The sequence below is a fragment of the Hyla sarda genome, chromosome 1 (assembly GCF_029499605.1).
Source record: "Hyla sarda isolate aHylSar1 chromosome 1, aHylSar1.hap1, whole genome shotgun sequence".
Lineage (NCBI taxonomy): Eukaryota > Metazoa > Chordata > Amphibia > Anura > Hylidae > Hyla > Hyla sarda.
In genome coordinates, this window is record NC_079189.1 from 305,879,374 (window position 1) to 305,905,421 (window position 26,048).

Here is a 26,048-nt window from a genome sequence, read left to right on the forward strand (position 1 = left end):
GGGTATAGTCATAATTAATTCATATCATCAACGGAAGTTAATCATGAGTGTAATTATTAGTAAAAGGCTCATAACGGCTCTTCTGTATAGTATCGATTGTAATGAGTGATTCCTGTCCTACAAGAAGGCTGCATAGGTGAAGCCTTCATTCAGTCCATTTGGACTTTGGGATTTTAATCTCCAAATCCATCGGGCTTCTTCTTGAAGCAGTCTGGTGTTAAGATTGCCACGTCTCGGACCCAGTTTACACTGAGTAATGCCACAGAAACGTAATTCAAAGGGAGCATCATTGTGTACAGTCCTCATATGCCTAGCAATTGGCGTATCTTGATAGGTGTTAATGGTACTTATATGTTTTGAAATGCGCCTACGCAATTGTTGGACTGTCTTTCCTACATAAACTTTAGGACAATTGCATGTGGCTAAGTACACTACTCCCATCGTCTGACAGGTAATGAAATCCCTAATTTGATATTTCCGATTATCAGTCGGATTAGAGAATTCTTTTGTACGTGGCATATATTTACAAAAATTGCACCGTCCACATGGGTGTGATCCTTGGATTGATGATTTCAACCAACTGGATGCAGACTCCTCTGCATAAAAACTCCTAACTATTTGGTTTTGAATGTTAGGTCCTCTACGATAAGTTATAGAGGGGTAATTAGAGATCACCTCCCTAAGGTCATTGTCCACCTGTAATATAGACCAATATTTCTTTAGTATATTCATGATTTTTTGATTATGTTGATCAAAAGTTCCGATACACCTAATGATCTTTTGGCCACTATTGTCTTTAGCCAAATTGTGATCACGTAATAATTCAGATCTTGGAGTAGCCCTAGCTCTGGCATAAGCCTTATGGAGGATTTTCTTGGGATATCCTCTATTGGTGAAGCGTCTATACAGGAGATCACATTCTTCTTGAAATTTAAGAGGATCAGAGCAATTCCTTTTGGCTCGTAGATATTGACTGATTGGGATACCTCTCTTCAATGGTACAGGGTGATAACTCTTCCAATTAAGAAAACTATTGGTTGACGTGGGTTTACGATATATAGAAGTGTGAATGTGACCAAGTGAATCGATGGTGATAGTGAGGTCAAGAAAGTGAAGAAATTTATCATGAATTTCAGAAGTAAAGTGCATATTGATATGATTAGTGTTAAGTGCTTGAACGAAGGATTGAAATAATTGTGTAGTGCTGTCCCAAAAAATCAATATATCATCTATATAACGACCCCAAAATAAAATGTGAGAATTAAATTCTTGAAAAGTGTCAGAGAAAACGTGAGTGTCTTCCCACCACCCTAAGAATAAGTTAGAATAATTCGGTGCACAAGGAGTGCCCATAGCAGTGCCCTTCAACTGAAAAAAAAAGTGCCTATCAAAAAGGAAAAAATTGTGAGTGAGTAGAAAACGTAAAAGAGTCAAAACAAATTGATTGTGTGCTGTGTACTGAAGGCCTTTAGTAGTTAGGAAATATTGTACAGCATTGAGTCCCTGTTCGTGTTGGATGTTTGTATAGAGAGATTCCACATCCAAACTGGCTATGAGAGTACCTGGAGGGAATGTGATCTCCTGTAATTTCTTCACAGTATCCTTGGTATCCTTAATAAAGGACGGAAGGGAGGAAACAAAGGGGGCCAAGAACTGGTCTACATAGTGACTAATGTTTTGTGTGATATTATCACACCCTGAGACAATGGGTCTGCCAGGGATAGGGGAACTCCGTTTATGCACCTTGGGAAGGGCGTAAAAGGTAGCTATTGTTGGCGATGGATTAAAGAGATATTTGAATTCTTCTTCTGTTATCAATTGGTCTGTTCTTGCCTCTTGTAAAATTGTACGTAAATTCTGATTGAACTCCTGAAGTGGGTTATGGTCAAGTTTACGGTAAGTATCTTTATCATTCAACAATCTCATTACCATAGCCTTATAGTAACTTTTATCCATCAGGACGATGTTACCTCCTTTATCAGAAGGTTTGCAAACAATCTCATTATTTTGTTGTATTTCATCAAGTGCTCGGATTTCTTCTATAGATAAATTAGATGGAATATGGGGAGTCCTTGACCTTAGGGAACTGATCTCATGTGTAACCATCTTGACAAAAGTATCGATATTAGAGTATTGTGACAAGGATGGTGTGAAAATTGACTTGGGTTTAAGATTAGAAAAGGGAGCTTCAACTGAAACAATTCCTGTCTCACTTTCTTCTTCTAGCTGTTCTAGCATAGTAACAACTTGCTGATCTTGTTGTCTGTTCACAGCAGGATTAGTAGCAAGGTTTTTGTGAAATTTATGTAAGGCAAGCTTTCTGCCAAATAAATTTATATCTTTAGTCCAAGTGAAAATGTTACAAGGTGGTGTAGGAGTAAATGATAACCCCTTTTGTAATACAGACAAATGATGTTCATTCAAAACTAGGGATGACAGGTTACAAATTTGCAATTGGTCACTGGTAACATCAGTTATTGTCTGGGAATTGAGTTGTATCCCCATTTGTCGCGATCCCTCAATTGGACCCCTGGTTCTAAAAAAGGATGAGGGGGATTCTGTGGTAATCCTCCCATATGGGTAATCGTTGGAATGCCAGGTACCCGTGGGGCAGCTGTTGTTGCTATAGGACCAGTCATCATTGGGGTCATTTGTACCTCTGCAGGATTGGATATAACAGAGGATAATAATCCATGTGAGTGCATGGAGGGATGACCACCTCCTTGAGTAGTATAAGGTGGGCATGGTTGTAGATGGCCTTGTGGTTTAGGGGTACTCTCAGATTTAAAAGTGCCCGTATTTTTCCTATAAGGTTGACGTCTCTTATTGCTCCTAGATCTCGATCTAGGGTGAAGCCTCTTGGGGCCACTCTGGACGTTAGCACTATCCTCAGTACCTGAGTATTCAGAATCAGAAATATCTGTATATCTATTACCCTGAAAATCTTGTTGTTGTGATTTTAAATAAATCTGTCCTGTTTCAAAATCCCTTTTGTCTCGTACGTATTTTCTATGTTTCCTTTCTTTAATATCACTTAAAAAACTATCCAGATGTTTTTTAAGTTTTTGCTCTAATAAGGGATACTCAGGTTGTGTTTGAAATATTTGAATTTCACTAATTTGTGTTTCCAACTGTGTACCAATTTTTGTAAATGCAACCTTCTCAAAATCTAATAGATATTGTAACATACGTAAGGAGTTTTCAGTTGGAAGTTGTTGCCAACCTTGTATGAATTCAGTTTCGTTTTGATGTGAATTAGGGGTGATATTAATTCTTAAGCCACGGTAAACAATTTTTTGCTGAAGATATGTTTCGAGACTAGCAATCTCCCACCAAGACCGATAGTATTGTTTATACGTTTTTTGTAAATCCCTAAAAGCTGAATTTATATCAACTTGATTAAAAGGGAGATTCTGAAGTGAAAAGACATGAGCAGCATCAGCTTTAGAGTGCTCTAAATTAGGTTTGTTGGACAGAAATCCAGCCATCAGTGCATGATAAGCTTGACGGTCCACAAGAGGGAGTGATTAACTCCAATTAGTTAATGCAACAAGGGGGACCTATGAGTGGAGGGTAAATCCAATATTATTAACATTTGACCGCTAAGCGGTCACTAAGACCCTAAATTTCCCACCCAATGTAAAACTTAACGTTTAATGAGCCAAGATTAAAATAACCTCACACATATTGATCCATAATGCATTGATTGGCATGACACTGCATGCTATATTAAGTGAATTGAAAAGATAGATTGTGGCTGCAGTCCACAATCTATAGTGTGAGACAATTAAAAATCTAACACATTGCCCGCCCGCCCGACGTTTCGCCACAGGCTGTGGCTTTATCAAGGGCTAAGAGGCAAATGGCGTGCAAACAAGCCTTGCAGGGGTTTAAATAACCTCCTGTCTCTGACGTCATTGAAACATGTCACTTCCTGTATTATCATGACATCTCATTGGTCACAATCCCGTGCAGACTATTGATTGATCGCTTCCTGGCCAATAGAATTTAGACCAGGATGCATCCTGCTATATTCACTTGATTGACAGCATCCTTGACCAACCAGCAGAGTCCATCCATACTTCTGAACTCCTCATTGGTACCGGAAGTTGTCTACGTATGTGCGCCATTAATCCTGCGCTAACTGATAGATTCCCGAACCTCCGGTATGGACGCATGCGCGGTGCGGATGCGCAGAGGAACATGCGCGAGTACTTAGTCATATACAGCCACTAACCAGGAAGCTGCGCGAAAGACATATGCGCCGGCACTTAGCCGATTTCTACCTTCATTGCATTATGGTTCGCACATGGCTATTGTTATAGAAACTGTGATGCACAATACAACCACTCAATGTGAACACACGGCTGCGCAGCAGGAGTATCGCTAACCTAATTCGAGAACACTAAATTAGTTACTATCTGGCGACATTGGGGCAACTAACCTGGCAACGGTGGTATAGAACATCAAGTCAAGGGAGTATTATTCATAATACCGCTAAGATCGTGTGATCAATAGTAAAAGATGACTAGTACTCGTCATGTTCTGCATGGGTATAGTCATAATTAATTCATATCATCAACGGAAGTTAATCATGAGTGTAATTATTAGTAAAAGGCTCATAACGGCTCTTCTGTATAGTATCGATTGTAATGAGTGATTCCTGTCCTACAAGAAGGCTGCATAGGTGAAGCCTTCATTCAGTCCATTTGGACTTTGGGATTTTAATCTCCAAATCCATCGGGCTTCTTCTTGAAGCAGTCTGGTGTTAAGATTGCCACGTCTCGGACCCAGTTTACACTGAGTAATGCCACAGAAACGTAATTCAAAGGGAGCATCATTGTGTACAGTCCTCATATGCCTAGCAATTGGCGTATCTTGATAGGTGTTAATGGATCTGAATTATTACGTGATCACAATTTGGCTAAAGACAATAGTGGCCAAAAGATCATTAGGTGTATCGGAACTTTTGATCAACATAATCAAAAAATCATGAATATACTAAAGAAATATTGGTCTATATTACAGGTGGACAATGACCTTAGGGAGGTGATCTCTACTCACCCCTCTATAACTTATCGTAGAGGACCTAACATTCAAAACCAAATAGTTAGGAGTTTTTATGCAGAGGAGTCTGCATCCAGTTGGTTGAAATCATCAATCCAAGGATCACACCCATGTGGACGGTGCAATTTTTGTAAATATATGCCACGTACAAAAGAATTCTCTAATCCGATTGATAATCGGAAATATCAAATTAGGGATTTCATTACCTGTCAGACGATGGGAGTAGTGTACTTAGCCACATGCAATTGTCCTAAAGTTTATGTAGGAAAGACAGTCCAACAATTGCGTAGGCGCATTTCAAAACATATAAGTACCATTAACACCTATCAAGATACGCCAATTGCTAGGCATATGAGGACTGTACACAATGATGCTCCCTTTGAATTACGTTTCTGTGGCATTACTCAGTGTAAACTGGGTCCGAGACGTGGCAATCTTAACACCAGACTGCTTCAAGAAGAAGCCCGATGGATTTGGAGATTAAAATCCCAAAGTCCAAATGGACTGAATGAAGGCTTCACCTATGCAGCCTTCTTGTAGGACAGGAATCACTCATTACAATCGATACTATACAGAAGAGCCGTTATGAGCCTTTTACTAATAATTACACTCATGATTAACTTCCGTTGATGATATGAATTAATTATGACTATACCCATGCAGAACATGACGAGTACTAGTCATCTTTTACTATTGATCACACGATCTTAGCGGTATTATGAATAATACTCCCTTGAATTGATGTTCTATACCACCGTTGCCAGGTTAGTTGCCCCAATGTCGCCAGATAGTAACTAATTTAGTGTTCTCGAATTAGGTTAGCGATACTCCTGCTGCGCAGCCGTGTGTTCACATTGAGTGGTTGTATTGTGCATCACAGTTTCTATAACATTATGGTATGTGCGAACCATAATGCAATGAAGGTAGAAATCGGCTAAGTGCCGGCGCATATGTCTTTCGCGCAGCTTCCTGGTTAGTGGCTGTATATGACTAAGTACTCGCGCACGTTCCTCTGCGCATCCGCACCGCGCATGCGTCCATACCGGAGGTTCGGGAATCTATCAGTTAGCGCAGGATTAATGGCGCACATACGTAGACAACTTCCGGTACCAATGAGGAGTTCAGAAGTATGGATGGACTCTGCTGGTTGGTCAAGGATGCTGTCAATCAAGTGAATATAGCAGGATGCATCCTGGTCTAAATTCTATTGGCCAGGAAGCGATCAATCAATAGTCTGCACGGGATTGTGACCAATGAGATGTCATGATAATACAGGAAGTGACATGTTTCAATGACGTCAGAGACAGGAGGTTATTTAAACCCCTGCAAGGCTTGTTTGCACGCCATTTGCCTCTTAGCCCTTGATAAAGCCACAGCCTGTGGCGAAACGTCGGGCGGGCGGGCAATGTGTTAGATTTTTAATTGTCTCACACTATAGATTGTGGACTGAAGCCACAATCTATCTTTTCAATTCACTTAATATAGCATGCAGTGTCATGCCAATCAATGCATTATGGATCAATATGTGTGAGGTTATTTTAATCTTGGCTCATTAAACGTTAAGTTTTACATTGGGTGGGAAATTTAGGGTCTTAGTGACCGCTTCTGGTGTTAAAATACTCACTGAGGTATCAGAAGATGCAATGGCTTTTTCAATTTTTCCAAACGTTCCAAAAAAGCAGGCATTGTTGGACTGATGAAAGTTGTAGTAGTCACCGGACAGCAGGGCTGGTTCACTGCTGGCTAGGATTCGTAGTGCACCAGCTGTATTTCAGCAGGTGACAGGAGGTCTTTATCTAAGGTCCCTCCTCCAAATACATGGCAGGATGAAATGGGTGCTGAGACCAGGATAAGGTTAGGGAATTTTCTGGGTAATAAAATTCCATAACCGTATCCTGGTCTCAGGGCCCATTTCATCCCGCCATGTGTTTGGAGGAGGAATCTTTGTTCATATGCTGTTTCCAGGCATGGAGTGGCTGGAGAGACCCTCTATTTCTACATACGCTATCCCATTGTTGTACTTGGCTTCCAGTACAACCATCCATGGTAAGCAGAGTTCACATTTAGCGTTACCATTGGTCTCGAGGTAATACACTACAGAGCGCATCCTGTTATTGTTATCTTTCTAGTTTTTATCTGTGGTCAGCCCACTAAACAATGCTTTGCTCTGCTTGTAATGTGATAGATTTCATGGGCTAATTTACTGCTAGCTGGGATTTGTGGTGCACCAGCTGTTTTGAAGCATGTGACAGGAGGTCTCTGTATGAAGTAAGCTCACTGAACAATGCTTTGCTTGAAATGTGCTAGCTTTTATAGGCTGGTTCACTGCTGGCTGGGATTTGTAGTGTGTAAACTGTATTTCAGCAGGTAACAGGTGGGGTCTCTGTCTGAGGTCCGTCCTCTGAACAATGGTTTGCTCTGCTCTTAATGGGATAGCTATTATGGGCTGGCTCACTGCTGGATGGGATTTGTAGTGCTCCAACTGTATTGCAGCCGATGACTGGAGGTCTTAGTCTGAGGTCAGCCCATTGTACAATGCTTTGCTTTGTTTGTAATGTCATGGCTTTTATTGGCTGGTTCACTGCTGGCTGGGATTTGTAGTACACCAACTGTCTCCAAAATGGTGGGACTTTCTCAGTGTCCTAAATCCACCCCCCCCCCCCCCTGTGCTGTGTCCTATTGGCCTGGTATCTTAATGATACATAAATGCATGCAAATCATTGGAAAACCTGGGGTCATGTGATAGCTGCAAGGTATGCTGGGTACACTCTGACATCATTTCACTGTCCCAGTACTCCTTTCTTGTAGGTTTCAAGATGCCATGTGTTCCTTATACCTTTTTGCTATAACTGAGCAATGTTCAAAAGTTTGGCAAGCTAATGTGAATCTGGGTTCACGAGGCTTGGCCTGCTCATATCTAGTCAGGGCCTCCATGATTTAACTATAAACACATCTTTTTCACGTTCTTACATTTAAAGGCAGCGCTCGGCTGTAAATTTGACAGAGCAAAGAGCCATTGTTTGCATCATAGACAGTGTAGACATAAGAAATATAGTGACTCGGCACTGCCTTAGTGCAATGTGAACATACCCCGCAGCTCCACACCATCCACACCTCACTGTTTCCCTGTGGTGCTTAATCCAGGAATCAACGGTAGCCATATAAGGAATACAAGGAAGAGATGGCACTCACGTTTATACAGTGTCCAAATGATTTATTCCACAGCCAGGTCAATGTACAGGCTGGCCTGCCTGTACATTGACCTGACTGTAGAATCAATCGTTTGGACACTGTGTATACGTGAGTGCCATCTCTTCCTTGTACTTCTTATATTAGTTGCATTATGCCTGCAGTCACAAGATGATTAGAATCTCTTCTGCTGTGCTACAGCACACAAGTAATATCCTTGTGCACCAGAGCATAGAACAGAGGAAGAAAAGAAGAGGCCAAGTTGAACGACTACATAGAAGCCTCACAAAAGTTGAGTATAGGATGGTTGATTATTATTATTTTTGTCATTTTGGCAAGGAGAGTACTGCCTACCAGGGGGTTTTACCTACAAGGGGCTGCTAACTACAGGGGGGCTACTAACTACAAAAGGCTGCTAACTACAGAGGGCTACTAGCTACAAAAATGCTACTACAGGGGACAACTAACTACATTGGGCATCTAACCACATAGGGCTCCTAACTACTATTTGCTTTAGGGGGCTGCTAACTACAGGGGAAAACCAACTACAGAGACCAAGGGGTGGGACTTGCTACAGAGACGAAGTGATCAGCTGATCATCAGACCAACTTGAGCATAAAACCAGTCAATGAAACAATTCCTTCAATTTTATATATGGTACAAGTAATAGTCAGTACTACTTTACTTTCAGCAATGGGGCAACAAGTGTATAAATCAAATTGTAAAGCCTCAAATCCATCTATTAATGCACTGTTATAAGGAATACAGGAGACCAATGATTTTTTGATAATGGTCTTTTTAAAGCTTTTATAAAATGTAGATTTCATTGATGTATTGAATGTAGAGTTAGAGGATTATTATATTGATTGGTAGGTTTATTATTTGAGTTCCTATTGACTTGACTAAAATAATTCTATGAAAAGTAAAGGACACCTTTCCCCATATAAATGTTTCAATTTCTTTACCAATTTATTTGTGACCAGTTGTTTATCATCAGTAGCAGAGAAAGCACTGAAAGTCAAGCTCTTGCCAATAATCACCTTTATATCCCATAGGAAATACACACAGTAAGTATTTCTCCACTTTGGGGAACTAGCTGTTTAATAGACCTCTGTGATTTAGCTAATTGCATACAAATAGTCTTCCGCAAGATCATGGAAAATCTGTGTTCCTCTTTCATTTCCCTATAGGTTATGCAAAAGACAAAGAGTACAGAAAGATAAAGCAATAATCCCATGAGGTCATGTTCACGATAGTAAAAATCATATGAATATACAAAGCCTTCATTGAAGAATCATTTATTATTGATGTATCAAAAGATACAATTGTTGTTTATTACTCATTCTGTGGGAGCTAATTATAAAAAACGCATTGTACAAAATAGATTAGATGACAATAACATTGGCTTGTGTAGAAGCAAATAGATGCTATCTAAATGCATAGGGAGTGCTAAATGAGAAGCTAAATCCATGGAACAATTAGTATGAGTTACGGGACTGCCATTCTATTCATTGTGAAAGACAATAATTATAAATATATTAATTTGTCATCCTACGGCATGTTAGATATCGAACAGCTAAAAGGTCCTACAAATCCAATTAGTAGAAGGGTTTTTCATTCCCAGAGGACAACAGTGGAACAGTCAGCATAGCAGTCTGTGCAGCTCATGGTGACCAGAAATTTGGAAGGTCTAAGTCCCTGATGTTAGAGTTCTTTTCTGCGATTTGATGTGTTCCATTGCGTTCACTGCCCTAATTAGCAAAGAATGTAGCAAATGGGGTAAACAGGTCAATTGCTTGGAGCCTAGACAGTGCAGCGGCCAACAACATTTCTGTACATTTATTCCTGCTTAATTCCACATTGGCGAAATGCAATTATCATATAACTCTTACTTGATTAGTTAAAATGTGAATACTCCTTTTATGCTAAATATGCTTCATCCTGGATTCATTATTTCCAGTTTAGAAATTATACTTTACACTAATTGGAAGCCAGGAAATGATATTAATATTTGTCTTACAATATTGTGTCTGAAGGATAAATGATCATTGCTGTATTACAGGGTGGATGAATGCCTCTAACCCATTCAATCTCACTAATATATTTCCGACCTCCATAAAAGAATACAGTTTGACAGCTGCACCATTCTCTGTGGTTGGTTAATTTCCTAAAAGATCTGGGAATCGGGCCATGTTACCACTCCCCACATGTTCCACCAGCCAATTTCCTACCGTCTCATACAACTGAGCTAATATGATGTTCCCCATATAATGCTTTAGCTGATATATGCACTCAGCCCGTATACTGTAACTAAAAAAATTGCAGTCAGCCCCACAGTCGGGATAACTGTAGGATTACCTTCCCAGCTAAAAAATGCCTTACCTCTCAATGGTCAACGTAAAAAAGTAATTCATCACTTCATCTAATAGCGGTTAACACTTTACAGGGAACCTGTGTTTATAAAGAAGTAATTCTCCTGAAAAGTCACTTTGGGCCTACAGGAAAACATTTTTTTTTTTTTTAAGTATAGACTACTAGAGCATCCTGTTCTCAGAAATAGTCATGAAGTCCTGGCTGGCAAGCTAGCTGCTGCAGGTACTGACACACATGCAGTGGACAGATGAATCCAGGGCCAGATGATGTTACAGCCAGCTTATAAGCCAAGACTGCATGGCTACTCTGGAGACCGAGGCCACCCCCATTTGACTACTCACATGTAGCCTTTATTAATAATCAATTAATAATGAGATCTCTTCCTATATGCTAAACATAACTTTTATACAAAACCTATTATCATCCAGTATAATGCTATAGCAGCTATTTAGGGATTACATATGTGATGACAGTTTCTCTTTCTCCAAACAACACACAATTATAATTTAAGAAGCAGTACAGCATTAAATAGAGAATTAATGGAACACAAAGGAAAAAAAACAGAAGGGAAGGACATAATCCTTTGTCAGACTGTCTACACGTTCATTTAACAAACGGACTTGTAGAGCCGTTCTTTACTTTTAACTGGATCTTTTCATGTGTAATTAGAGATTTGCAAATTTGCAATTTTATAATTGGTCACATGCTCCTTATAGCAGATGCAGCAACTTCTCTGTACTGTTAATATAGTTGCAGTTGCAGCTGGAAACATATTGTAACACTCACGTTTCAGAAGACAGGAACTCCGGTGGATGTGGATCTGCTGGACCTGTGTGGCAGATGACTCAGACCGTACTAGGGAGCGGAGTCTAAGGTGCCACTGGTTTTCACCAGTGCCCGCCGCAAAGCAGGATGGATGGCTCGACCACACAGGCGGCTGAGGAGATGCGAGGCACAGGAGGGAAAAGGCAGCTCGTAATCAGGATAACAGAAGGTCAAGGCAGGTGGCACAGTAGCATAGTCAGGGCGTGGCAGGAGGTCAATAGGCAGGCGGCAGAGGAGCAAGGTCAAGTCACAGAGCAAAGGATCAGATACACGGCAAGGCAACTCTCAGGAATGCTTTCTCTCAGGCACAAGGCAACAAAGATCCGGCAGGGAAGTGAAGAGGGTGGAGTAATTTATCAATGAGCCACAGGTGAATTACACTAATGAGCGCACTGTCCCTTTAAACCTTAAAGCTCCGGCGCACGCGCCCTAGGGGACGGGAACACACGCACCGGAGCAGGGAGGCAGAGGCGGGAGCAGGAGAAGCACCAGGTGAGTGACGGACTGGGGCTCACATGTGGGCGCATCCCGCGATGCGAGTCCCAGCCCCGCCTGCAGCAGCAGGTAACGGGACCAGCCGCTCACGGCCAGCGTGTGCGGCCGGAGCGCATAACGTAACACATATTATGTTTCCTGAAGCATAAAATATCATGGTAAGTGCTCCCCCGTAACATTTTTTTCTTCACTTTAGTGTGCTTTTAACCCTTTTAGGAAATTTTGAACTAAAGGCGAATTCACACATAACTGTTTTTTTTTACCCAAAGCCAGAAGTAGGTCACGCCAAAAGAGGTATAGTTGTGGCTAAAGGTTTTGAGCTTGACAGAAATTTTGCTTTTCACAAAGTTTAATTTTTTAATCTTTAATTTTTAAATTTTAATGTTTTAAGATCTTTTGAGGGTTGTCAGCCTCCAAAATCCTTTGTCATACTGTGTGTGCAGATGCACTAACACCTTCCTGCTGCCATAACTGAGTAAGCTCTGCACTGGTGTTGACCCGATTCCATTACCGAATCCTCTTTAGGAGACAGTCCTGGCACCTGCTGGACTTTTTTGGGCACCCTGAAGCCTTCTTCACAACAATTGATCCTCTCTCCTTGAAGTTCTTGATGATCTGAAAAATGGTTGATCTAGGGGCAGTTTGACAAATAGCAATGTCCTTGTCTGTAAAGCTTTTCTGATGAAAAGCAATGAAGACTGCAAGTATTGTATAGTAACCATGGTTAACAATAGAAGACAATGATTACAAGCACCACCACCCTTTTATAAGTCTGCTCCTATAATACAATCATCATGACAGAGTGATATCAGCTGTGGTTTGTTTTCTGAGAAACAAGTTGTATTATACACCACTTTAAGATACATATAACGTAATCGTCATCTTTTATCAAAGCATATATCTGCACAATTCAGATTTAAAATTTTTTTCAGTTCTGTGTATCTGGGTAAATTTAACATGGAAACTTTTTTCTATGGATCTGTAAATACAGCAATACCAAACACAGTGGGGCAAAAAAGTATTTAGCCACCAATTGTTCTCCCTCTTAAAAAGATGAGAGGCCTTTAATTTTCATCATAGGTATACCTCAACTATGAGAGACATAATGAGAAAAAAAATCCATAAAATTACATTGTCTGATTTTTAAAGGATTTATTTGCAAATTATGGTGGAAAATAATAAAAATAAAGGTATGTGTAAATAAAAGTATTTGGTCAATAACAAAAGGGAATCTCAATACTTATACTTGTGATATACCCTTTGTTGGCAATGGCAAAGGTCAAATGTTTTCTGTAAGTCTTCACAAGGTTTTCACACACTTTTGCTGGTATTTTGGCCCATTCCTCCATGCAGATCTCCTCTAGAGCAGTGATGTTTTGGGGCTGTCACTGGGCAACACGGACTTTCAACTTCCTCCAAAGGTTTTTTTATGGGGGTAGAGATCTGGAGACTGGCTCGGCCACTCCAGGACCTTGAAGTGCTTTTTACGAAGCCACTCCTTCGTTGCCAGGGCAGTGTGTTTGGGATCATTGTCATGCTGAAAGACCCAGACATGTTTCATCTTCAATGCCCTTGCTGATGGAAGTAGGTTTTCACTCAAAATCCCGTGATACATGGCCCAATGCATTCTTTCCTTTACACTAATCAGTCATCCTGGTCCCTTAGCAGAAAAACAGCCCCAAAGTATGATGTTTCCTCCCCCATGGTTCACAGTAGGTATGGGGTTCTTTGGATACAACTTGGCATTCTTTCTCCTCCAAACACGACGAGTTGAGTTTTTACCAAAAAGTTCTACTTTGGTTTCATCTGACCATATGAAATTCTCCCAATACTCTTCTGGATCATCCAAATGCTCTCTAGCAAACTTCAGATGGGACAGGACATGTACTGGCTTAAGCAGGGGACACATCTGGCACTGCATGATTTGAGTCCCTGGCGGCATAGTGGGCATGGTAGCCTTTGTAACTTTAGCCCCAGCTCTCTGCAGGTTATTCACTAGGTCCCCCCATGTGGTTCTGGGATTTTTGCTCACTGTTCTTGTGATCATTTTGACACCACAGCGTGAGATGTTGCGTGGAGCCCCAGATCGGGGAGATTATCAGTGGTCTTGTATGTCTTCCATTTTTCTAATAATTGCTCCCACAGTTGATTTATTCACACCAAGCTATTTGCCAATTGCAGATTAAGTCTTCCCAGCCTGTTGCAGGTCTACAATTTTGTTTCTGGTGTCCTTCAACAGCTTTTTGTTCTTGGCCATAGTGGAGTTTGGAGTGTGACTGTTTGAGGTTGTGGACAGGTGTCTTTTATACTGATAACAAGTTGAAACAGGTGCCATTAATACGGGTAACGAGGTGTGAGTCGGCCCGTCAGAAAAGGACCCTTTATTGAAAGCAGAAGTGGCAACATGAGTCAAATGTGGAATAAAACAGACTAGACCATTACCCATTTCAGAGAGAGAAGATACTCTGAACTTTATACAAATATTTACTATGTCTGGATTTTCACAAGCACTTTCATGAACTTTGCCTATGCTATAAAATGGAAAGCATGGACGGCATACCTAAATAATGGTTGGGTAGGCAAAATACACATATTTCCTGACAGCAAATACACAGTTTGTAAAAATGAGTACTTTTCAGTCAAAGCAACCTTAATGCAACTTTCTGTGCAATATAAATTGTTAATAGACCATACAAAAGCCAGGCAAATAAATTGGTTCATTAAAGAGTACCACTCATGATTAAATGTTAAATTTTATAATCCTCCCAGTTCCCTGCCCCCATCATGATAAACCACCCCCTGCCTTTATTTTTATAATTTTTTAGTTTTTTACCTTGAAATTGCTCTGTATTTTCTGCTCAGTCTCAGCAGGCAGTGACATCATCTAAAGCCATACAGGGGAGAACTTCCTCCCTCGCTCCGCTACACAAAGTCCAGAGCAGTCCAGTGTGTGAGATGAGCTATGATTGGCTAAGGCTGCACCCCCCCCCCCCCCCTCCAAGCAATCCAGACAGCATTTCTTGATTTTGGACTTTTGCCAGGCCAGCAGGAGTCCAAAGTCTGTGCAATAGAATGGCGGAAATGTGCTCTTGACAAGTAGGGGGACACCGAGAGGCAGCTTTTTTAACCCCTTAACGACGCAGGACGTATATTTACATCCTGCGCCGGCTCCCGCGATATGAAGCGGGGTCGCGCTGCGACCTCGCATTACATCACATCGGTCCCGGCGCTCATCAACGGCCGGGACCCACGGCTAATACCACACATCACCCGATCGCGGCAATGTGCAGTATCAAAGCTGACCGCCGCTTCTAAACCGAAAGTATCCCGGCTAGTCAGTCGGGCTGTTCGGGACCGCCGCGGTGAAATCGCGGCGTCCCGAACAGCTTACAGGACACCGGGAGGGCCCTTACCTGCCTCCTCGGTGTCCGATCAACGAATGACTGCTCCATGCCTGAGATCCAGGCAGGAGCAGTCAAGCGCCGATAACACTGATCACAGGTGTGTTAATACACGCCAGTGATCAGCATAGGAGATCAGTGTGTGCAGGGTTATAGGTCCCTATTGGACCTATAACACTGCAAAAAAAAAAAAGTAAAAAAAAAGGGTTAATAAAGGTCATTTAACCCCTTCCCTAATAAAAGTTTGAATCACCCCCCCTTTTCCCATAAAAAAATAAAACAGTGTAAATAAAAAATAAAAAAAATATGTGGTATCGCCGCATACGTAAATGTCCGAACTATAAAAATATATCATTAATTAAACCGCACGGTCAATGGCGTACGCGCAAAAAAAATTCCAAAGTCCAAAAAAGCGTATTTTGGTCACTTTTTATACCATTAAAAAAATTAATAAAAAGTGATCAAAAAGTCCGATCAAAACAAAAATTGCACCCTTAAAAACATACCGCCCTGTACGTGGAAGAATAAAAAAGTTATAGGGGTCAGAAGATGACATTTTTAAAAGTATAAATTTTCCTGCATGTAGTTATGATTTTTTCCAGAAATAAGACAATATCCAACCTATATACCGTATTTATCGGCGTATAACACGCACTTTTTAGGCAAAAATTTTTAGCCTAAAGTCTGTGTGCGTGTTATACGCCGATACACCCCCAGGAAAGGCAGGGGGAGAGAGGCCGTCGCTGCCCGCTTCTCTCCCCCTGCCTTTCCTGGGGTCTAGAGCGCTGCTGTCGGCCCTTCTCTCCCCCTGGTTATCGGCGCTGCTGCCCGTTCTGTCCCCCTGACTATCGGTGCCGGCGCCGATAGCCAGGGGGAGAGAAGCGGCGCCGACAGCCAGGGGGAGAGAAGGGGCAGCGGCACCCATTGCCGGCGCCGCTGCCCCGTTGCCTCCCCCCATCCCCGGTGGCATAATTACCTGAGTCCGGTCCGCGCTGCTCCAGGCCTCCGTTGTGCGTCCCCGGCGTCATTGCTATGCGCTGAACGGCGCGGCGCATGACGTCAGAGCGCCGCGCCGTGCATAGCAACAACGCTGGGGACGAACGACGGAGGCCTGGAGCAGCGCGGACCGGACTCAGGTAATTATGCCACCGGGGATGGGGGGAGGCAACGGGGCAGCGGCGCCGGCAATGGGTGCCGCTGCCCCTTCTCTCCCCCTGGCTGTCGGTGCCGCTTCTCTCTCCCTGGCTATCGGCGCTGGCACCGATAGTCAGGTGGACAGAACGGGCAGCGGCGCCGATAACCAGGGGGTGAAAAGGGCCGACAGCAGCGCTCTAGACCCCAGGAAAGGCAGGGGGAGAGAAGCGGGCAGCGACGGCCTCTCTCCCCCTGCCTTTCCTGGGGGTATATCGGGGTATACACGTGCACACACGCACCCTCATTTTTTCATGGATATTTGGGTAAAAAACTTTTTTTACCCAAATATCCTTGGTAAAATGAGGGTGCGTGTTATAGGCCGGTGCGTGGTATACCCCGATAAATACGGTAAGTAGGGTAACATTTTAACCGTATGGACCTAAAGAATAATGATAAGGTGTCATTTTTACCGAAATATGCACTGCGTAGAAACGGAAGCCCCCAAAATTTACAAAATGGCGTTTTTTCTTCAATTTTGTCGCACAATGATTTTTTTTTCCGTTTCGCCGTGAATTTTTGGGTAAAATGACTAATGTCACTGGAAAGTAGAATTGGTGACGCAAAAAGTAAGCCATAATATGGATTTTTAGGTGGAAAATTGAGAGGGCTATGATTTTTAAAAGGTAAGGAGGAAAAAACGAAAGTGCAAAAACAGTCCTTAAGGGGTTAAACACAAATAAAACATAGAATTTTTTTTTAAACAAAGTACATTAGAAAGATTTTTTATTTACCATAAGGAGTGCAATATCAAAAAATAGTTTTAATGAGAGACAAATAGAGAGAATTCTGTCCTTAAGAGAGTTTTCTGATATAATGGGGGCAATAGCCTATCCTCCAGAATTGGCACCCCTACCAATCAGCTGTTATAGTACCTGCCTCTTGTGGTGTACATGGGTCTGTTTGTGCCCGAGGTATATTTAATAGAGACTGTCCGATGTATTGCTGTCTTGTCCGATTCAAATTCAAACAGCTGATTGGCTGGGTTCTCAGAGTTTACACCCCACTGATTGATGGCCTATGCTTACACTGTGATCTGAGAAAACTCATTTAAAAGGACTCATATTTGTTATCTACCCCCTTACATGGAAGTATATGACCTATTAATAGAACAACAAAAAAACATAAGTAGTGCTTTAACTTCATTTTTAACAGTTAGTTTCAGAGCTTTTGTGAACTCTATAGATAAAGAAAAGAGGGGAAGTGAGTTTGAACACTGTGATTTTTCTATACGTACTGAAAAGAGTCTGTTTCACCTGATAATTTATGAGCATGCCAGACTCGGATCAATAAACCAGCAAGAGGGTAGTGGATAGGAATGTAAATGGGTTCACATGAGCTTATGCTAAGAGAACTAACACAGTCATATCTCTCTGTCTAGCTCTATGTCAATATTTCTGCCATTTCTTGCCTTAAGCAATTTTTCGAGAGAACAAAGTATAATCTTTCTTCACATCTCATCTTTTGCTCCATGTTAGGCTATACGTCAGAGACCTGTCAAAAAAAAAAGGGATGTCTATGCATAGCCCAGCATATTGCCAACGGGCTCACTGACGCAATATGACTACATTCTACACATTCAAGTCAGCAGGCCCATCGGCAACATGTCGGGCTATACGTCAACATGCCTTTTTTACAGGCTTCCAATGTGGGGCAGAAGACAAGATGTGAAATTATATGCATCAATAAAATTTATGGCAATCCACAGACATCATTTAAATAGTTTTAGTCAGTTATTTAACCTTCCTCAGACAATCGGTCAGCAAACACAAGTGGTGATCAGGATTACACTAATGTCCATATATCAGTAAAAGTAAGGGCTAAAACACATGGTAGCACTTTTTCTGGAGAAAGCAGCTATGCTTTTTTCAATCCTCCAGAGCCTGAATGATGGGTCTGAGTTCTGGATCAGCACCCCTGCAACATATATGAGGGGGTCCAATTGGTTTCATGCCATCTGTAGCACCCTGTATACCTATATAAATATGAGTATTGTAATAGTATTCACCTACAGAACAAAGATGACAAAGATTTGCAGTTGCAGATTTGCATTTCATATTTTTTCTCTTCACAAATAATATATATATTCTTTTTGTTTCTCCGTACAATTTATGGTAAATAAAATAAGTCATCACAAACTACAATTGGTTCCAGATAATAAAAATTGGCTATATTGTAAAGGCCAAACCCCACTAGGCAAGGCAGTCTGAGATTGTGCCAGATTTTTAACAGTGTATCGAGGCCAAACCCCTTTAAAAAAAAATAAAAATTTGGCGAGCAGGGCGCAAACAAAGCCAAATAGTTTTTTGAAATATGTGCCAAGCCACTTTTTCATCCAAACTGGCGCAAAGTACACACAAAAACTGCAAATTCAGTTTTGAATTTCCCCCCTCCCACTATGTCCTCAAGGGGTTAGTGAGCGCTATGAAGTCAATAGAGGTAGGGTATCCCCAGCATAGCAAAGGTGCTAGATCTTAATAGGCCCAGATCAGCTCCAAAAACAAATATCATGACAAGAGGATGTTTTCCATGTAATTCGGGCTCCTATGTATGCCCATCACTGTGGGAAACAAAATTAAAGTGAAGTATTTTATAAAACATGTTAAAAAGCCATCACAGGAGCAAAATTGCTAAAAAGTCTTTCATCATTTAGGACCAAAACACTCTGGTCATCATCTACCATAATGGTACATAGTAGTGTTGCAATTGCAGTCCATGTGACTCAGGGATCATTATTGTAGTAACAGTTCATATACACTATATTAATCCTATGTATCATTTTTACATTTTGTGGAAATGCTAAAATAAAAAAATAAAAAAATCTAATTGTCCTCTATCAATCTACACTCATCACCCCATAAACAGAATTTTAAATGGTTTTGCACAATTATTAAAAAGAAACATTTTACATTTTGCATGGACATACGTATTCCAGCCCTTTGCTATGACACTTGTAATTTAGCTCTGGGGCTCTCTCATTTCTCTTGATAATCTTTCATTTGTTTCTACACCCTTTTTGGCGTGATCTGTGGTAAATTCAGGTTGTTGGACATAAGGAAAGACACACCCCTTTCTGTATAAGGTCTCACAGTTGACAACGCATATCAGAGCAAAAACCAAGCCATGAGGTGGAGTGAACTGCCTATAGAGCTCAGAGGATTCTTAATCTCCAGAAGGGTACACAAAAAATTCAGCTGCACTGAAAGTTTCCGAGTTGACAGTGCACTCCATAATTCTTAAATGGAAGAAGTTTTGAACAGCCAGGACTCTTCCTAGCGCCGACCGCCCACCAAACTAAGTAATCAGGGAAGAAGGGACTTCATATGTAAAGTTAATATATAAAGTTAATGGTTTCCACTTTTCCCAACTGATAAATAAAAATAGTTTACGCCTTATGTAAAAGTAGGTTTGGTTTCACTTTAAACTCAAACATGCACAATTGTATGATCAATGGAAACTACATACATTTTGTGCTCCAATTGTGGAAATACCTGAAATACCTCACAATTTCATAATTTCATTTTATATGCAATGTGCACCATAATTTTGCGCCAGCAATGGTGAACTGTCTTTGCTTATGCCGCACATAAAGTTCTATCCCTTTTTGTGTAACTTTCCATTTCACTGGGAAAATGCTATTATTTTGGTGGAATATTGTGAATACTTTTTATTTATTCCCTCAATATGTGGTGACAGCCAATAGATGTTCTAATGTGTCCATTTCTTTGGCTGACAGTCCTCGACTCCCTTGCATTCTGAGTGGGGAGGCTCTCCTTATCTTGTTCAGATGTCCACAACTTTTCAAGCAGTCCCTTTCTAACATTGGCACCTATTACTCACCAATTGGCTTCCTAGAGAAGGAGAGCAAGGTAACCTCCTGCCTAGGGGCTAAGGTTGGCCAAAAACAAATTGTGGCATACTCACTTCTTCATTTCCCTAATATCCTCTCGCTGCCTGCTTACTGAGATTACCTCATAGAAACAATAAATTATTCCTTCAGTAAAACATCCTACATCTGCATATGTGAGTTTACATAAAGAAGCAAATATAAAATGATTGTGTTTTTGGCATCACATTACTGTGCGGTCAGCACTAAGTCAAGGGTTATGTAAAGTCAGCTCCCTACAGTAAAACTTTACCTGTGTCAGCAGCTGAGCCAAATGTCTGCGTCCTCCCTTTATGATGTGACCCACATGATCTCCATTTAGTGGAAGACAGCAGTGTAGAATAGAATGACTATGAGGCTGGAAGGGATGTAAGTATAATGGATGTAATTATTCAATGTGCAAACCTGGTAACTATATGGAAATTAAATTGTAAATGATAATACTGGTCAGAGAATGTCGGGCTGGAGTATAAGTTTAACAAGCTGGTAATGCTGTAATTTTTTATGTGTGTATCTAGGCAGTCATATGGACAGATAGATATTAGAGAGATAAAGAGTGCATTCAGAAAGTTTTCAGACCTTTACCTTTTTCATTTTCAATTCAGGTTTCCCATCATTCTGTATGCAATACCCTATACTGGCAAAGGAAAACGAAATGTTACAAATTTTTGCTAATTTATTGAATAGATAGCTTAAAATACTCAATTTAAATAAATCCCCCAGTCCCCCCCCCCCCCCCAAAAAAAAAAAATGTAACCTGGTCTTGTCCTTCCCATCTGATCCTTCTTGTCCTACATGTTTTCAACCAATGCCAATGTATGTGGTCTCCTTTTTCCATTTTAGATACAGAGGGCTGTGATCACAATTGGCACAAGTTCCAGGGTTTCTGTTATCGTTATTTTCCCCAACGACGGCCATGGGAAGAGGCTGAAAGAGACTGTCGAAGAAGATCTGGACACCTGACAAGCATCCATTCTCAAGAGGAGCAAGCCTTTATCAATAGTAAGTAAATTAACCTATGCAAATACATATATTAGAGATAAAGGTAATAAACTGTTATTCAAACATGGTCAGATTGTATCATATGTACATCACCATTTCCCAGCCTTTCTCCTCCATGTATGGCTAGCTTCGCACAGACATTCTTCTATTTGCTGAAGGAGACTATGATGACCTATGGCATATTTTGTCTGAAAGAGAAATGAACAAGATGTAAAAAAAAGTTCAGCTGGTTTAATAGCGTGGTCTTTTGTCTTAAATATTTTCCTGATAAGTCAGCTAAGCAATAAGCTAATTGGCTGGCATTTTGTTCCTATAAAGGTTTTGGTCGTGAGAACACCTGGATTGGTCTCAATGACAAGACAGTAGAACAGGATTTCCAGTGGACAGATAATTCAGCCCTGGTGAGTTAGCTGCACTAATTATATGGTTGGCTGGCAGATCGGTCCTACACTATTAAAATCTTCCATGTTTGCACGACATTATGCTGTCTTGAAAAGGTCGCAATTTATAAATTTTGTTCTGATTTTAATGGAGCTATTGATTTTTTTTAATCTTATCCAAAGCTGTTAAGGCCAAGATTATAAACTAATAACATATAAATGGTGTGTTAGCTTAATTGCCCCAAACTTGGTATAAAAGCTAATGATGTCCTATGCCACTCTTAGAATCTACATACATAAAATATATTATATGGTATAGTAAGATGGCTTCATTTGCATGAAGGCTCCTCTCCACTGTGATTTCTCCTATACATCATTTGTCAAAATAATGAACCCACTCTGATGTTTATGTCTATTGTAGCAACACGAGAGTTGGCGGGACCATCAGCCTGATAATTTTTTTGCTGGAGGTGAAGACTGTGTGGTCATGGTTTCCCATGAGGATGGAAAGTGGAATGATGTCCCGTGTAATTATAACCTGCCCTACATCTGCAAGAAAGGAACTGGTAACAAATTCTCTGCAAATATTTTTTCCTGATCTGTATTGTACTCAGATAACATTATATTAATCAGTAACATTATATTTTTATATACAGACTGATTTCACATAAATAGAAAACTATGCACATCTTGTTTGATAGTTAAGATCAGAATTTTCTTTCCTCAGTGCTTTGCAATTCACCTCCTACGGTGAGAAATGCTCATATCATTGGCAAAAAGAAAGAGAAATACAGCATCCATTCCACCGTGCGCTACCAGTGCCAAGATGGCTTCATACAGCGACACATACCAACTGTTCGATGTCACAAGAATGGAAGATGGGATAAGCCTAGGATCATGTGTGTTAAACGTATGTATCCCTGTATGGCTTGCTCCCATTTACCAGTATGTGTCATCCGTTACAATACATCAGTTACAATACTGATTGGATATCTGACCTACATCAATCACAGTCAATTTTCTTTACGCAATTCTACTAATGGAAAATAATATCAATTGTGTATACTGATCACTTTCTTCTACCAAACAGCAAGAAGACATCACAGGACACGAAGACATCATCACCAGCACAGACACCATCAGCACAATCAACACCACAACCGTCACCACCATAATAATAATAACCACCACCATCATCATCATCACCAGCACAAATCCCACCGTGAGAGGAGAAAAGAGGACCACCACCCCCACCGAAGAGCTAAGGACACCTATTATTAATGAGCATCTAATTATTGTCCTGTGCATTCCATCTTCTGCCGAGAAACCTATTTTGTGTTGGAAGCAACCAACATGATGCAGGAGAAGACTTCTCAAATCCAGAACCAATTAGTATTAGATGTTTGCAAGAACATTTCCAATATGGCGGTGCTGAAACAGTACCAGATTGAATACAGATCTCATTTCTTTTATAAGTAAATCTGGTGTTTCTATTTGTGCGCGACTTACTGAGCACCATTATTCTATAGCCAAATGACGGTACAAAAAATAGATACCAAACTCTGAAGATCATTAAACACCATGCAGTTTTATTTAGGATATGTGTTACTTGTTATATCGCCACCTAATTAGAATCAACATCACAACATCTTGGCTTACAGAGACATCTTATAGCCTAACAAGATTTCCTAACAAGAAGATAAAGCTATCAGATTGTTGAAGAATGGTCTTCTAAGTCAAAAAGTTCAAACGTGACCTGTCAATATCCATGTGACCAGGAACACAAAATAATCTATTCATGGGGCCAGCCTAAATTTCGATATTAAGAAGATATTAACACCTAAAATGTGTAAAACAGCACAAAGCACATCAATGATTCAGAGATTGAAACGTCATAGTAGATTTGGTCACTTCTTACTTTTTGAACCATACAAGGATTCCTTAATATCATTGTTCTCTTAGTCAATGGCTTTCATTATGGCATGGTTTCAGTGTTTATAAGTGTTATATGGCCCAGTGTCTTAAGAATATTAACGTAGCTGAATATTTTCCAGAAGAAATCGTCAGCAGCTATTGCGATGTGGTTGTTTTTTAACTTTTATTACGTTATCTGCATAAAAAGCATAAACATCTTATACCATAGTTCCTATAGAGCCACCCACAATTTTGACTTAAAGCATTACTGTCATTAATATACAAAAACATTTGACATGTTGTCTGTATTTCACCTGGTTTCAGTCCTGAGACCGATAGCAATTGTATAGAGGTATAACTTGGTGAAGTGCTCTGCCACCAGATCTGACTAATAGATTCTACTATATACTCCATAATAGAAAGCATCAGTCAGATCTGGCGGCTGGCTGCTCTTTACCTGGTTATAACTAAAGATCACAGTTGCTCTCAGGACTTAGACCTGGTGACATGTAAACTTTAAACATGTATGTCCTTCTGTTTTCTTTTTGTATCAGTTACAACAAGATTTCCCAACATGACCATTAGAAATGCTTTTTATTTCCCCAATACATGATCTGACTCTGTTCTAGTTCTACCACTGGCCCATTGATTTGGGCAATGTAAGGGCAGAATTTACTTACATACATCAATTACAGCTTAAGTTATTTCCGTTAATGGAAATATTTGTACCACGGAGGTGTTCCTTTTTTATTCCGGGGACATTAAATCATTGTGTTGTTGAAAAAGAATACCTGCCCCAATATAGAGCAGAAGTCCATTGTTGCCAGTTCCAATGCTAGACTATTAACTATGCCCTGCTCTGCCAGCATCATCATGTAATATAGTCTAGGTTTCTGAAGGGTATGATAGAGGGATGGAAAGGGTGGGAAATGGTGGGGGGGGGGGGGTGGCTCTGTCTTTTGTATTATTACTGTTTGCTTACAAATGAAATGTAGTGCCGTTTTGTGGTAGGAATATTATCTCCTAGTTCTTGCTGGGTCTCTTTGCTTAATCTTTGTTATTTGAGAAGTATGGGTATGAGTGGGTAACATGAATGCATTTATATATCTTTTGTGTACATGTAAAATATCACCCAATGGTCTTGTGCACTCCACATTTCCCTATATTCTCTCTTCTTGCTTGGCAATAAAGAGGAAAAAGATAAAAACTATCACAATTGGCCACCTTTTTAATGGTCTCTTTTATGGAATAATAGCACAGTCCATGCTGCCTAATCACAGAGGAGAGAATAATGGAGGAAACATAGTAGTGTATAAGTACCCTAGCTCTCACTTTATATATTTCATCTATTTACCAGCTACAGTTGTGTTGCATTGAATAAGATCATTGATAGAGATAAGTATCAACGTCGTAATCTTATTGACATTTATGATTATTTTAGGTTACAAAGAGTTACAACGTTTGAGAAGTAAAAGGAGTCATGTATTTAAATTCTTATTACATTACATTCTTTATACAATCTACATTACAGAAAATGATCATGTGACTTCCCAGAATTCTTTGATTAAAAGCTGAACAACTCAAAAGTCTTTTTATAATATATTTGTTATTTCTTTTGCATACCATACACACGTTGTAATAGTTTTCCAAGTGTCTATAAAGGTTATAGGCTTTGTAAAAAATCATCTTAGTTCATTTTAAAGTATATCTATAATTAACAAAAAGAAAAAAAAATTGCGGAGCAGATATAACAATACTGTTTGATGATGTTGATGTGGGTATTTATTTTACTCTGCATCATTTCTGTAAATGGTATTCACCTTTTCTTGAGGTGTGACATTAGAGCTATGTGGTGAACTCAGTTCTCAGTTCTTCACCCCACTCCTTGCCCTTTCACTGCATGATTTACAGAAAGACTGCAGCAGCATCTCCCCAAACCCCTTACCTCTCTGCTTTTTATTGCCCTCAATAAGTGCATTACTGAACACAGGCTTATCATTTTCTCAGAACATTTACAGAAAACAGGGAACAGCTGGAAAGCAAGGAAGTTGACACTTTCCATTACTAAGATATATTACATAGATCATATTTTCATATGTACTAGTTATTTAGGCAAAATAATTATATAGCTAGGTAATCTTTAGTTCTCTTAGTTTATTGATAAATTGTTTCCTTAGATCCAGAAACACTTGTTTCAACCACATCATTTGTACTATATTTTAAATATTTTCACTGTGCTCACCTTGCCAGGGCCAATGAGCCAATCCATCCAGTTCAAGTGTTTACTCCCCCCCTGATGATCCACTGTCCCGCCTTCCCTGACTG

General features: G+C 40.3%; 1 protein-coding gene across 2 annotated transcripts in view; it reads left to right on the forward strand.

Moving 5' to 3' along the window:
* The window catches only part of NCAN (neurocan), a 195,868-nt gene extending 170,556 nt beyond the window's left edge, over window positions 1-25,312 (forward strand). For both annotated transcript variants that reach the window (XM_056518203.1, XM_056518204.1), the window contains 5 exons: window positions 21,271-21,429; window positions 21,748-21,830; window positions 22,231-22,375; window positions 22,537-22,719; window positions 22,900-25,312. In XM_056518203.1, coding sequence (XP_056374178.1) covers window positions 21,271-21,429; window positions 21,748-21,830; window positions 22,231-22,375; window positions 22,537-22,719; window positions 22,900-23,090 — 761 coding nt within the window. In that variant the 3' untranslated portion in view covers window positions 23,091-25,312. The remainder of the gene's footprint in view (window positions 1-21,270; window positions 21,430-21,747; window positions 21,831-22,230; window positions 22,376-22,536; window positions 22,720-22,899) is intronic.
* The last annotated feature ends 736 nt before the right edge of the window (window positions 25,313-26,048 follow it).